The following is a 15,986-nucleotide window of genomic DNA, read 5'->3' as shown; positions in this document are numbered from 1 at the left end:
GCGAGCCGATCCAATTCATCGCCAGCTGAATTTACTTAAACGACATCGAAGGAAGGATTAATCTAATCCGGCTGATTGGTTATGAGACTTATCGCTCGACTCCGCGTTCCACGTTTCGCAACACGGCCCTCCACAATTTGCATATTTGCAACCACGATACGACGGTACACGCGCCTTGCACCGTTCCAGCTCGTGTTTCCTGTCAAGTATTAAGCCGGTTTGCTTTGCTATCCTCCTCCTATCGCTCACCAAACTTCTGGTAATGTTATTATTATTGCTTTATTCCCCGGAAAATCCTTCGATATTCGACGGAAGCCAAGTTTTCTCATAAAATATCTTATTTCTAGTAAAATCAACCTGACATTAGAGCCCCGTTTCTGCCGGCCAACTTTTGGAAGATCAACCTAGAGTCGTTCGACCATGCGAAAAACATTTTGATTAATCGGAAACGATCTGAGATCCTTCGACTTGGAATTGTGTATTTTTCTATTTTTAATCGAACTGAATTTGTAGGTGAAACGATTGTTTACCGTCCAATTAATGATCTAACTTTGTCGAGGAACGATTTTTCTTCGAAAACTTTTAAAACACTTTTGCGATACTGTCTGCGCATTTCTGCTTTTTCTCGAAGTTCTCTCGCAAGTGTCGCAATTCGTTGCAACTCCGAAGACAGGTAATCTTTGTTACCATTCTCTATCCTATTAACAACGTCCTGTTCTGTTAATCTTTGCTTTGACGCTATACTTACCAACGTTACACAACATTTCTTTACCAAGTACATTAATCGTCTTTAATAATAAAAATCACTCAGACGATAAAAGTCTAGCGTAGTCCTTTCACCAAAGTAATACGAGAACAACCTATTAACGCAAACGCGACTTAACGAGTCAGAAATTTGGTATTTCACAAGAGTTTAGGAACTCTCACTGTAGGATCATCAAAACATCGTAGATTAGACACTCCAGAGAATCAAAGTTTGTGTAGCTCTCCTTCGAAGCTCCTAGCAACTCGTCGATATGAAGTTTGCCGAGTCAAAGGTTCCTGCTATCCAAAGCAAGTACACGAATCCACGAGGGTTTGTATCAAGCATCTCTATTCGAAAATCATGCATATCCAGTCGTACGAGTACAGGGAGGCGACGAGTGATCGTAAGGGAACTTAACTTGTGTTCAAGTATAATTATCCCATGTTGGAGAGCGTGAAATCAGATACAAAACTAATTCCTTGTGTACGTATCGTCGCGACTGGATCGCTCGACGCTTTCCCATCTAATCTCGATAAACTCCTTATCGAGCAGAAGGTTTCTCCCTTTTGCAGAGAGGCGACGGCTTTCTTTCTCTTCGAGAATTCTATTACGCGCGAACACAGCTCGTATTCCTTTTACGGATGGAAAGACTGGCCCTGGCTCTATATCCCAATGGCAACCGAATCGGAAAGTGGGTCTCTCGACACGCTAGGACAATCTTATCCCAAGGAGAAAGCCCAAGACGAAGAGAAGAAGACACCTACGAGCCTCTGAATGCTGCAGTTGTCCGATCCATAAGAAGGTTGACCTGCAGACGAGTATATTTTCTGCTGTCGTAGCGAATTTACGTTGAAAGGAAGATATTAAATCGCATCAAGAGTAGCGTTTCGGAAATATGATTTTTGTAGCAATAATAATAATAATCGCTCACACATCAATTGTTATTTGCGAGGACATAAAATAATAATCCTCTTTTCAAAAGGTTTCTTGCCTATTTGTTTTAGAAGCCCGGTTTTTATGGAAATAATATTGATCGATGATACATTTTTCAGAGTGTTTCTTGTCCGTTGAATTATAAAAGAGCGGGAAAGGTTTTATCTACCGGATTGATTGCTGTTAGTAAGTGTGTTTAGAATTTTCTGGGGAATTTCGCGAAGTTTATGAATATTTGAATTCTTGGGAAAGCACTTTTTCTATGTGGAACTGGTCTCGTACCTTCCTGCTACACCAACATGAAATTTTTATTTTCTACTCGTTTGGAAATAGTATTTCACATCTGTGATCATAAAAAATTCAATGTGCGCAGAGTGATGCGATGACGTAGTTAACTATGCAATTAAACGAACGATACTTTTAGAAGTTGAAATACATGATTAAATTGGAATTACCGAATGATTGACTTACGCCAGTATAATTCTTAACCTGCCATATCATAACTAACATGGCAATTAACATGCCACAAGTAAGTGTAAATATAATTAAAATTGGTCTTCTAAAGGAACATTACTTATGAAATAACTCAACATAAAGACTCGTCATTCGACAACCGACCCCATAAGAAATGCGTCAAAATAAGATAATGTAAAATTATTGTTCCTGAATTTCCTTAAACGACAATGGCAGTGTTAATTAATCTGTTTTATCGTTTTAACGGAGGAATAGACATGTTATCCGACTCTGGAATACGCAGTAATCTCTGTATGATTCGGTGTCTTGAAATCAGCCGGATCAATATGTATACCTCTTTTCCATTTGCTTTTCTCAAAACATTGAAACGTGTGCAGAATAGCTGTGAAAAACGAGTCACAGTAATATTGATATCGAGCACACGAGCAGTAATATTGATATCGATGGGTCGTGTGTTATACGAATAAATGAATCCCAACGAAATATCCTTGGAAGATATCAAAATCAGTTGTTCCGTTCGAAGTATTCACAATACACGTTTCATAAATATTTCAGAGAATCCAGACGACAAATAATATAACACGATACTACATCTGTTTCTGAAACTTTTATGTCGTCCGTTTTGCGCCAATATCGTGAATGGCCAATTCTAGACAGATCATAGAAATTCACAATAAATTTAGGAGGGTATAAAATAACAAGATGATTTTGGAAATGACGAATCAGGCGATTACTAAACTGCGTTTACGCAAGTTCAGAGCTTTGCGGACACAACCAAAGCTTCGTGAAATAGAAGCTAAACGATAAATTCACTACGTTACTTCGTAATGTTTCATATTTCGTATTTTATTTTTCGCACATTTTAATTTCCCACGAACGCATGAACATTAGCAATCTCATAATCGCCGTTGTTGCGCCACATTCGTCGTTTTAATTCAAACCACCAAGAACAAAAAGACTAAATTTTCGGCGTTGTTCTTCGCTGGAAAAAGGTGAAGATTATTACATTCGGTATTTTATTGTAAGGAAGACGACTTAACGAAGACGACGTAGTGCTAATTCGTCAAAGATTATTTGTCAACGGAAGACAGCTTAATCTGGAACGATCTTTACACTACCCTTCGAGAGTCTATAGCAGAAAATCCGAGCAAAATTCACGACATTGCGTTGAATTAACTTCTCCGGGACCGAAACCCCAAAAAGCAGGGGATTCTTGCAGCGGCGTCCCATTTTGCCCAAGATTCGTTCACACTCTATTTCCCTTTCACGACGGAAAGAAGAATCCACGGCTCTCGTCCGACGTCTGAACCAACACGAATGAATCTCGACAAGATCTTGTCCCGGAGACCTTTCCAGATCGGCGCTGCTTTCGCAGAAACGACGAAGGGAAAAGGAGGGAACCGACATCTGGGGAATCGGGTGTCCTGATCTTACCGAAATTCTCTACTACGAGCCATCGAAACGTAAAAAGATTACGGACGTGATACGTTGTTGGATGATGTTTAGAGGGATATTTGGTATTAACCGTGGAACAACGTGAAGAAACGGAGTTCTACTATGGAAAAGTATTTCTGGAAATTATGATTTAAAACACCAAGATAATCTGCCCTTTGTTAAAATATCCTATGTATCTACCTTTTCGAAATCGAAGAAAGCTCAAGTTACGTAATTTTTTGTGACATTTTCATTTTTTTTCGTCTAAACTTAATACAAACCTCTGAACTTGTATATTATGCTTACGAAACATATTTCAAAAGTAGGAAGAAATCAAGAACAGAAGTTTTATTCAATTCTTAAGATTTGAAGATCATGCGATAGGATAACTGCTTCAATTTAATCTAAACTTAATTCTTAATTGGAATTAATTATATATTGGCGAAATATCTTTTAGAAATAAAACGAAATTGAATAAAAAATGTTGATAATCTCTAAAATAAAAACACCTGACGAAACAAACAGCATAGCATTCTGCGTCATAGCTCGTTTGACGGTCCTATGTCTCGAAAAGATATAAAACGCCGTTTCTGAACGACATTCTGTGAAAAGTGAAGATCCGTTCAAAGAAATGGAATTAATGAAGCAACCTGTCGACTAAATAAACGAACATGGCAAGGAAAGAGTCGCTATAAACAGGTAAGTGATGGGGGACGAATGTGGAACGCGATGGAATCGAGAAACGCGAAAGTAAAAACGAATTGAATCGCGGGTATTCATTGATGCGGAGTCGACGAAAATTCAGGACGGCCGAGCCGGCTCTTTGGAAAATTCGCGTGTACAGAGAGCGTAGCCTGTAACATGGATGAATATTGATCCCAACAGCTCTTGCAACTGACGCGGAATGCGTAAGGAAGCCGTTTACATATCCGGCAATAAATGTCCTGCCTTTTAGAGAAAATATTTCCACACGCACTGTGTATCCTTGCGCTGCGCTTCAACGTATGCATAATTGAAGCGACGATGGTATAGAAAGCTGAGAAATTGGCTCCAACATAAAATATTTCTTCATTGATGAACTGAAATTTACTGATTGGAATATGATTTGAAAATGATATTTTCATACGATGTCTTCAATGTGTTAATGAAAGATTTTTGCAGATTTTCCTGCACGGATATATTAATTTGTACGGAAATATTAATTAGTAGACTGCGAATGTTTGTATATGTATGAGGAATTTAAAAAATATGGTCTGAAATATTGCTATTTCGATGCAGCTAAGATAATTCCAGAACTGCTTATTCTTTGTGTGACACGAGAGAAGAGAGCATCCTTCTCATATCACAGGATATTTGTATCACAGAAGTGAATCAGTTTCTCGTATATATCATACGACTGAACCTTTTTAAGGAAAGAGGGGAGCAACCGAGCGGATACTAGAATAGAAAACTCTGTATCCTGAACAAAGTATCGCATCAATAGATTTCACGCGTATACAAGGACTTACCGAAGAGAACAGAATGTAGGAAACATCCCTATATCATATAACCTTTGACGTACCAAAAGAGCAATAAATCTAAGTCTTCGAAAGCAGTCCAAATCTCTCTATTTCATCCCTTACAACTTACAAGATGAAAGTACAACTTGTAATTCACACGACTCATTTCTAAATCACAATTGAATAAAAGAACAGAAAAATAGAAAAGAGGTAGAGTTCTGAAATGGTCAACATATAGAGTAGAACCATATAAGACGAAAAGGACGATAAATCTGTCTTCGAAGGCACTTTCGATATCTACGAAATCAAATTCCAACCTGTAATCCTTGTGATCCACTCCCAGTCCCAACCGAAAAAAGAATGATATTATGTACAACCAACGAGATCCTAAAGAGCAATAAATCTTCGAAAACAGCCCTCGAGAACCCCCAAAAACATCTCGACGTGATCATCCACAAAACCTCTGGAAGAGATTCGCAAGTTAGGAAACAAAACTACAGCCAGCAAACCACAGAACCCGCTCCCAATTTCCAGCCAAACAAAGGAACGGAAAAACAGCTAGCAAAGACAGGAAAAACAGTTGGAAAGACTAGAAGCTTCGGAAGAAGTCGCGCGAAATGGAGAGAACGGACGAAACAGCAGCAAGGTCTAAATTGGAGGGGCATGTAAGAAGGTGGAGTGCTCGTCGAAACGAGTCCTGTTGTTTTGCTCGCTGCTAGCCCTTCGGATTATACCAGTTGTGTGTCTTTCTCCATCACGTGCATGCATGCATCCGTGAAGGCTAACACGTAGCGAGGCAAAGCTTTCTGTGTACACTACCCGTACGTACTCTACTGCTCAAAACTTATTCGGACACTTGTCTTTAACTTACTTATTCTTGATAAGATCATATTGGATTAATCATATTGGATTGTTCGGAAAGTTTGTAGCGTTTCTGGCATTTTTATGTTCTGAGTATGAAATTATACACAATTTATTATTATTAGTAGCAGTCTGAATAATATAAACTTTATATTCTGTCATATTTTATAAATTATATATTTACGAAATTCAAAGAAAATGATTTATCATGTACTCTCGCAAGATACTACTTAACAAATACTACTTGTATCTATTTGAACATGAAAGGCGTTAATTAAAAAGAAAAATCTATCGTTGATGAATGGAAAGTGTCGTTCTTCGACAACAAAGGAAGGTCTCGTTATTTCCGTGACAAGTAAGTAAAAGCTGTTCAATGCTCAGCGACAATTTGCCTGATCTTACGCATACTCTCATCTTTACAAAATATTTGTTGCATGATAACAAAGGCTAGCCGCGAGTTTCACAACTTTTTTCTCGGTAACAAGGGAAGACGTAACGCGGCTTCGCGAACGGACGAAAATCGAGCTGCCGAACCAATTATCGTAATGAGATGTTCGGACTGGCTCGACTAGAGAAACGAGACAAGCTGTTGTCTGAGTCAGCTTTGTCTTTGAAATTCTGCCTTGGTATTCCTCGACAAGGAAGGGGGAAATGGTAAAGAAACTGACTCGGTCTTGCTTGGTTTAGGAATTCAGATTTAACGGTTCGTTGGATAAAGTAGAAAAGATTCTTGTGAAGGATGAAAAGATGATATTGGCAATGGTTTAGATTTGATGTGTGTAAATAGAATTTGGTGTTTCGGTCGATCGGTTTATCGGTTGGAAAACCTTGTAACGGGGATTATTCTCGCACATTACGCAGACTCTGAGGGTTGCGTCTATCAGAGAGAATATCAATGCCGCCTAACGTACTCTTCAAGCAAGCTCAAACAATCAAATATTGGCTTGGTGGGCGTACCGCGACTGCCGCTGGAACACCGCTGATACAGTTCAAATAGTCTGAGTTACAAGGGACAGTTAATCGATCCCCCTAATGTTACCTTGCGCGTTGCGGTTCGTAGCCCATCGCAAATCTGCCAGGAAACTCATTAATGCTGTAATTAAATTACCACGTTTTACTGTGTCGGAATAAATCCGACTGAAATTCAATATAATATAGGGTGAAACTCTAAATCTTCTGGAAGGGACACAAAGTAAGAGGAAAGTGTTTATTTCATCGCAAAAGGACTTAAATCGCTTAAAAATCTTGGGACAGTTATCATATTTGCAATAAAACCGGGAAAATTAAGTAATCGTTAAAACGTGTGGAGAAATATCATTTAACATGATACTGTAGATGACGATGAAAGTATCTAGCGTGTATTATGCTGGTGAATTGGAGAAGTAAAACAAAGTCTTGTAACTTTTGAACAGAAGTGTACAGGTGTAGTTGATCGAAATTCTTAATTTCACAGCGAGACGATATAACTCAACGATCAAAGTACAGCACGTTGAACAACGATTTTTGTGCCAAATAAATAGCCAAGAATGGCTGAATTAATAGCATTTTCGTCAGCAATTCCTGTAAGCGACGTTTCGAGTTAAAAGTTAGTGTACGACGATGTATCACCGTGTTCGAAGACGCAAGCCAGGAGGCACATTATCGTTGTGCATCATATTTCCTCGAAGATTATATATCCGGTGGTTCGAGAAATGTGCACCGTTATACAAAAGTTTAAGATAACTTGCGAAATGGATATTTGTCTGATGAATGTATACAAGCATAATTACAATTAGTGTTATTTTAATTCTGTCTACCTCAAGAAAAGTATTCTATTAAAAAATGAGTATCTATCTGGAAACGTATCGACTAATATTTTATGTATTATACGTTTGCTTCCACGATAAAATCCCTTCTTCGATATTTCAAAAATCTGATATCCGTTCTTGACTTCCTTTTCTCTTCCAACTTGATCTAATCGCCTCCATATATGTTCTCTCCTATTGAGATCAAGGCTCCATTTATGGTAGCATTTTCAACAGAATAAACCAAGGAAACTACAAACTAAAAACTACTACTACGATAATATGTAAAAATCCTATTTCCATGTAACGATACATAAAAACGTTTCTTAAAAATAAGCTCACGGATTAATTTGCGTTGGTAAGAGCAGTACCATTAACGAACCAAGACTTACGCACAACGCTGTATAACACGTACCACGTGAAATTATGATACAGTAAGTGCTACAAAAGCTAATACCAATAAATAGCGCGTCCTCCCAACGCTCCTCCCATGTCATTTATCAGAATCACGAGGTTAACGTCATCCAAACCCACGAGCCACGAGCTGAACGAACGAACGAACGACAACATAATGTCGCGGATCGACTTTCCCGGCAGTAATTTTTCAATTACTTTCCCTGCAATACCGTTGGCCAGCGGATCTTCTCTTTTTCCATGCAAGAGCTGAGAGGAGTCCGCGCCGTATCGATTTCAGATTCCAATTTAATGGCGTCGCGGTATCCGAGCCGCGATCTTCCAATACCAATTTCGCGTTATCGGCCTCCGTTCGATGACGACAGCTTCCGTCTTGCAACTGCCAGACGCGGGTCGCGCGATCTTCGAACCCTACAAGCGACTCTGCTCGCGATTCGAATGGTCTTAGAACGCGATTCTACTCCTAGTCTAGGGAATTTCAAGGTAGACTGTGTATTCGAAGTCCGTGAGATTTTTGGAACGTTGGATACTAACGTGTTCGGGGTAGCGGAATTTTCTACGTGACTGTGTGCGTCCGCTTTAAGTTTGAAGCGAAGGGCATGAGAGTGGCTAAGCATAGATTTGGGAAATCGAAGGTGTGATCGTAGAGTAAGCTTAGCATTCTGTACGTAAATCGTATATATTTGTAATCTTATAAAAATATTCAATGCAACGTTAAATAATAAATGCATTGAGAATATTTTTACTTTAGGTGGTACTGCACTAGAAATTCTAGAATTGTTGGTATATCCAAGACACACATGTCTCTATATCGATAGAAAAATACATCGCGTTGGAAACTCTTTTGTTTCATATGGCACTTCATTTAAAATTTTAGAACTCTGAATGTATCTAGGACACAAATTTCTCTATATCGGTACGAACACAGTATTGCATTGGGAATTTTTTCATTTCGAATGACATTCAACTAGAAATTTCAGGATCCTGGATATATCCAAGATACAAATTTCTACATATCGGTTCCAAAGATGTATTGCATTGGGAATTTCTTCATTTTGAATGATACTCTACTTGAAATTTTAGAATTCTGAATTTGCCCAAGCACTATACGTATCCAAAACATCAATGTCTTTATATCTAGGATTTTCTCGTTCTAACAGATGTCAAGTGGTAAATGCTCGGTGGTTTGCTTTGGTGTTACAGTTCCGCCGCACAAAATCGTGATCGTCGATGATTCCGGAATCGCACGGAACTCTATGGTGGGTCCGTACATAGAGGGCGACACTCTGCGGCTCTACTGTGACGTGTACGGCGGTAAGTACAATGTAACGTCACATCGCACCGTGTTCCCGTGGTTCGGTCGAGAGGGCCGCTGGAACGTCCGCTGCAATTCCAAAAACGAGCACGGCTTTCGTGGATCGTTGAAGCCTCGTTTGCAACGAGATTTACGTGACAGTGTTCATGTATGTGGCAAGGAACGCTGGCCACGTCCAGAAATTCATTTTAATCGCCACGTTAGGTAGCTCCTTTACCAAGTAATGGATACAATCCTGTGTTAAGGTCTTAGAGTATCTACTAAACGAAATTCATGCTTTCCGAGTTGGGAAATTACGAAACAGAAATTTCGATAATGTTGAAAGTAAAAGATAACAAATATCAGTCATTTGCATAGAGATTGCTTTTAATTCTTTCGAATGTGATATAATTTATTTATAAGAATTATGTTTCTAAGAAAAACAGTGAATGAAAGAATAAGAGATTCGTGAATGAAGAACTTGCTTTTTCCGGACAATAATTCAATTGTAGTAGAGTTATGTCTTAGGAAGCTTACAATGCTAAATCGATTGTTTTCAATATTGACAACAATGATTTTGTTAGATACGCTTAATTTTTAAGGAATTTCTAATTCTGAAAATACACACAAAGAGTATCTTAAAATATATTTAGTTTCCATCATAAAATTAGCAACGTAGATGGTCTAAGACATTTTCACAGTACTAAGCCCGAGGAAAGATAAGAAAATTGGCAGTGATTTAAAGAGTACATAAAAGTACACTATGCTCGAGATTACTCTGCATGAAAGCAAATTAATTCGATTATAGTATTTATGATCGTTGCACTGCGGTATTGTGTACTTAGAGAAGAAACGATAAGTAACTACAGTTTTACGAGATTCTAGGGTTAAAATACCGGGAAACCGTGGAAAATAGGCTACGGCAGTACAATTTTCATGTGTATTCGCAGTAAACACGCATTACGTACGATTTACGGACTAAAGTACCTGGTGTTACCGTGAAAGATTGGTAGTTATCATCGTGACAATTTATTTCAATTACTGTCGCGGATATTGCACGCCCTTCGCGACCAATTCTTCTCTGTAAATGATTTTTACGACGTAATCTCGAATTTTTTTTATATTTCCCACTAAAACACAATAACGAAACGAACGAACAATTCTATGCAATTTTTAGCTGACAGGGGCGAATCGTTAACAAAATAAAATTCATAACTACGATCCACTGCTACCTTTCAGAATGTTACCGTCAGGCAAAAATTCTCGTTCCCAGTGAGAAGAAATTCAGGAAATAGTTTGAAAATTGCGTGAAAAATGGAAGTGATGCGTTTCCACAGGTAAGCCAGCGCCGACGGTGTCCTGGCACCGCGACGACAAACTCGTCAGCAACAAAACCGTAACAGTGAGGAACGGCGTGACGCGCAACGAGCTCGTTATAAAAAATTTAGGACGGGACGACGTCCGCTCCATGCTAACCTGCAACGCAACGAATAACAATAGGTCCATCCCGCTCTCCTCCACCGTTTACGTCGACATGAATTGTAAGTATCGCCCCACGGTCACAACGATAAAAACTCCCCGAATGCTTGGTTTTGCTCGAAACTATCGTAAACTGGAGAAACGTTGGCGGCATCAGGTAATAGTCGCAAATACGAGTTCGTACTTCGTTTAGCGACAGTTTTACACTTTCGACAAGACATTTAGTTTAAGAGTGTAACAAAAACGATATGTCAGAAATGACTGGTAATCATAAAACTAAAGAAATTTTTTTGTAAAGATTCGAAACTCTCAGAATAACGATTAGAATTTGGTAATTAGGATGTAAATACATGAACAAAGTATTAATTCGTAATAATTAAATATCCGATGCCTTTGATTGCAACATTAAATCAATTAGTAAGAAAATGAATTAATCTTTCAACTAAATCACGAATAAACAGCGAAGAAATGTAGAATTATGAAATAAACGAATTTAACTGCCAATATAAACCCGGTTTACGACGTTTCGCCTATTTCTCACTGTCGTTCTCTTTTCACAAAAAACATTTTGATTTCTGCTCCTTGATATCCTGCGAATAATAAATCCGAAAGATCGTGTAAAATATCGATCGTAATAAATAAACAAACGGGTTATAAGTCGGCCTGTTAAAACCAAGCGTCAAACGAACGAATACTAAACTTATTGAACAAAGTGACATCGATGCGGTTGTTCACGGAAGAAAAACTGGGTTATGAAATTTCTCGCCGCGATGAAACTCCATCGACGCTACTGCACGTCTTTGCGATAGCGCTTTGCTATTGACAAGCCATCGCTGCGAGATGTTTATCGATATAATAGAAAAGCCAATGGCCATTTTTCTAGTGGCGTTTCGCGTGCCACGCTGCGGAATCCGAGCGAAATACCTTGTCGATGGGCAGAGATGAAGTTTCCACCGAGCGAGCAACGAAGTTTAGATCGACTTCGATCCCACCTCTGAACAACATCGAGGATCCGATTGATTCTCAGAAATCCAATAAATATCGAGTTGTTTGGAGAGCTCGTAGTACTTTTAATCAGCCTATTATATCTTGCATATTCATTGTGCACTTTTATAAAAAAGGTATGCTACCAACAAAAGTCCCAATTAATGAAAAACATGTGGCATTGGTCAGTACAAGGTGTGTGATTCTCGAAACAAAAGAGAGACCTTCAAATTCTTCCTAAATTCCATGATGAGCTCTTCGAACAACCCAATATTATAGACTCACCGTCTCTAAAACAATTCTAAAACAAATAAAACACACTTGACCGAGTCAAGCGATTCAAAGTAGACGAAGACTTTACTCGACAGACAAATATCTTCTGTATTCGAATGCTAAGATAACAGCTGGCAGTCAATTGACCATACCTACAATAATAAATATACATACATCATCGTATTGTTTGCCAATTTCCTAAAGATACAAGTCAAGTTTCTCTTAAATCTCGCTACGTTCTACAGAAACTTTGCCGAAAAATCCAATAGTAAAACAGAAATACTGATCTCGATTTTATCACCGACCCCTAGATCCATAATTCTAACCCCTAAATTGAATCATCCCACACATATATTACGGAGAACAAAAAATACAGAAGTTATGATGGGAAGCTTGTTCGCTCGTCATTCAAGACACGTGACCGCGGTGGCAAGACCGATCTTTTGAATCTAAATTATCACGGGTTAAGCCAATAAAACGTAGGGCGTAACGAGAAATAATAAGCTTACGCGTCAGGTTGGAATCAAGATGAACGATAAGATCTTTTGAAAGGAAGTACACAAGGACGGGGATCCTCGGAGCTTCCTCTGGGGGATCGTCCTATATTCTTTACAAGACCGAACCCATTTTCCAGCCACTGTGCGTAAAGGAAACGAGAGATAGGACGTGGCCACGGGCGTGGTCATTACAGGATGAATTACGTTCATGGGGTTGCCGAGATACCCTTCGTCCTTTTGCTTCATCCTTTCCGCCTTTGGAAAGGTTTTCGATTATCTATACAATGATTTAAAATATTCCCCGATAACGTTCACGGATCAGGAAGTGACCATTTCCACTCAACGACCTCTGATCTAGCTGACTCCTCGCCTTTGCCTCTTGGAAACAAAGTGAGAACTGATATACCGTTTATACCGTCATATCGTTTGAGGATACTTAAGAAGGATGATACTCAAAAATGGTTAAAGGGAACGATGGCCGATGAATCTGATCGGAGAGAGCAGATATTTTAAATCTCACATATTTTTTGGAACGGAGCACAATGGAGATCCTTTTTAAATGGTCTATCCAGAACGATGTATTCTTCCCGCGGTAAATAGGATCTCTTGAAATTAACGTTTCGGCCTGTAAATCGGCAAACGAAGACTTTCAACTGAATTCAAGCCCCTAATTAGCGGCTAAGTAGATCTTAAACTAGGTTACGCAAAGTTTTACCTTGCACTTTTTTTGTAGCGGAGATATACGGTTTGACGGGAAATATAGAGACAACAAAATCTTTTTACGCGGCAAGAATTCCATTAAAAAGTGCTGAATGGTCGAATTTGCTACGGATTCACGAACTTCCGAACAATCAATCGGCCACAATCCGAACCCTGTTGTTCGAGTACCCAATACCGAGGACGCTGGTAACAATTATTTCTGACAGGGTCCAACAGGGTTCTATCGATAAGCGGAACATTCGGCTAGGAGCGGAGTCGATGCACAACAGATGACTAGACCAGATTACCTTGTCTTTGGCCGCACCAAGTTCCGCGAGATCGTGCCGCAATTTAGGAGAATGGCAAAGTTCTGGCTGATAGCCTCGTTCCACGTCACCCAGTTCTTAAACAAAGTTTGACCCTTTCCGGTGTAGTAGACTCTACTACGTCGTTTTCTCGGCGTTCAATCCTACCAACGGTCACCATTCTCGCTTCGCTGTTCCCAAATGATCGTCTCTCAAATGGTAAACTGTGAAACTCTGCTGATCAACTAATTTTTTTCAAGCACTCGAATGAAAGGAGTACAGCACGTCATTTCGTATATTTGCGCCATTACGAAATGATAATGACATTGAAACACGAAAAACTATTTTTAGAATTGAATCAATTAGATCTCGACGATGTCGTGACTCGAATCTCAAAGACTCTGATTTAGATCGATCATCATGACAACTTGTAGGAAATGAGTCATTTGATTTCAGATGAATTTATCATGTCTTGTAATTTCAGAAAAAATAGAGCCTAGTCGATTTGACTTCTGAGAAACTCGAGCACATCAGATATTACTATGTAGTATCGTCGCTAGAAATTTTGTATATATATCGAAAATATGTTTCGAGATCCGTTTCAAACTCCTCTTAATCTGAACCGCATTTTAAACAAGAGTTTTAAACATTCCGGAAGCAATCAGTTCCATAGGACGCAACAATTCCGATCACTCTGTTTCGCTATAGCTTCTCGATCCAGCAAAGCTTAAATAATTTAATCATGTGTAATTGCCAGAAGTGGTAAGTGAAATGCCAGACTGGCGTTTCACATTGTCGTGGCGCGACTTTACGCCACCGGATGTTCTAGTCTCGGTGGAATATCGTTCGTAATAACGTAGCCAATGTCATTCGCTCCTATCCTTTATTCGCTAGCTTTTTACGAGCTTCCTGTTTGTTCCTTGCAATTTTCTTTATGACTCTATTTATGCCGGTGGTAATAACCTAATTATGACTAATTTCGGCACGTTCAATGTGCGTGAAAATAATTTTCTTACATTCTGTGCATGAGGTCGTAAATCGATCGATGTTGAAATGACTGAACTGTAAGGATAGAAACAAAGTTTCCATGTTTCTATCAGTCAAATTATGTAGGTTTATTATGGCAAGGAAGTTTCTTACAAACTTCCCGTTCGTTCCCTTTAGCTATCTTTATGACTTTATTTGCCATTATAGTTTCAAGACTCTTACGTCTGAAAATTATCAGTGAATTTCTGTAGCACATACGGTCGTTACGATCATTAGAAACGCGTGAGATAGTCTTTGAAAATACGTCGTTTAACGATGCGAAGAGGAAGACTGCGTAATTTCATTTGTTCGATCTATTAATTCTCTGTTGTTTATTTCCTACATACAAAATTTATCTTCGAAGATATCGATGAATCGAATTCGTCATTTTCCTATTGACTGCTCGTTTCGTCTGTAGAAACTTTCGTCCACCGTTCGATGTGTCATGTGAAAATTCATTACGAGATCTCATCGGGAAGCTTCATTAAAGAGAAGATGTACGGTGCTGATACATAGTCGGGATTAGCATCGTTGGTATCAATATCGCTTCTACTGCTAAACTGGTTATGGTGTCGGACGAATCATCCTAATGAATCCGCAACTTCACTGAGATTCGATATTTCGCGAGGTTCCAACTTAAACATTGTTGTCCCATCTGAGCAATGCTTACGCCATCAGTTGTACGAACCTTTTTTTATTACCAGCCTGACTATTATCTATCCTAGAAATGTCTCCAACATACTACTAAAATTTACTAGTAGCAGGCTGACCATTTGTTTAAACGACCAGCTTTTAAAGTTCTCGCGAGCAGTAGTTTATCGCATTCACTCGTAAAAACTTTTTCAAATGGCTAGATATCGCTGTTTGTACGCGATAAGTCGAAATTTATTTAATACTGGAACCACTAAAAACTAAAGTTTGTAGCAAAGAAATCAAAGTGGGTGATATATAGAAAAAATATATAACGCAGAAGAGAAAGCTTCTATCCATATATCACATTGAGAATCATTGAAATTTCAGAAAGTACACACTATCATAAATTGGCAAAATTCCATAAGATTCCAATGAAAAATTGCAAATTGATCAGTTTCGTTATTATCCCTATGGAAAGTTGCGAATTGGCTATTATGATACTATTGTTATAATTTTAACCGATTAAAGATGAATGATTCTAACTGTTCTGTACTAGATAAAAAGAGATTCGAAGTTATGAAGAAGCACGCAGAAAAAGATAGGGAAAGTTTCCATGAAGTCGAAGCGGTTTGTTACCTCGTTAAATTACCAT

At 38.7% G+C, this 15,986-nt stretch overlaps 1 protein-coding gene across 1 annotated transcript in view; it reads left to right on the top strand.

The window, feature by feature from the left end:
• LOC138185890 (neural cell adhesion molecule 2) overlaps positions 1–15,986 on the top strand; it is a 311,634-nt gene that overhangs the window by 256,883 nt on the left and 38,765 nt on the right. The window contains exons 4-5 of the mRNA XM_069125212.1: positions 9,348–9,458; positions 10,776–10,979. Coding sequence (XP_068981313.1) covers positions 9,348–9,458; positions 10,776–10,979 — 315 coding nt within the window. The remainder of the gene's footprint in view (positions 1–9,347; positions 9,459–10,775; positions 10,980–15,986) is intronic.

Source organism: Bombus flavifrons, chromosome 13 (assembly GCF_040668555.2).
Source record: "Bombus flavifrons isolate JBK064 chromosome 13, iyBomFlav1_principal, whole genome shotgun sequence".
NCBI lineage: Eukaryota > Metazoa > Arthropoda > Insecta > Hymenoptera > Apidae > Bombus > Bombus flavifrons.
This window is presented reverse-complemented; position numbering and strand designations above follow the sequence as displayed.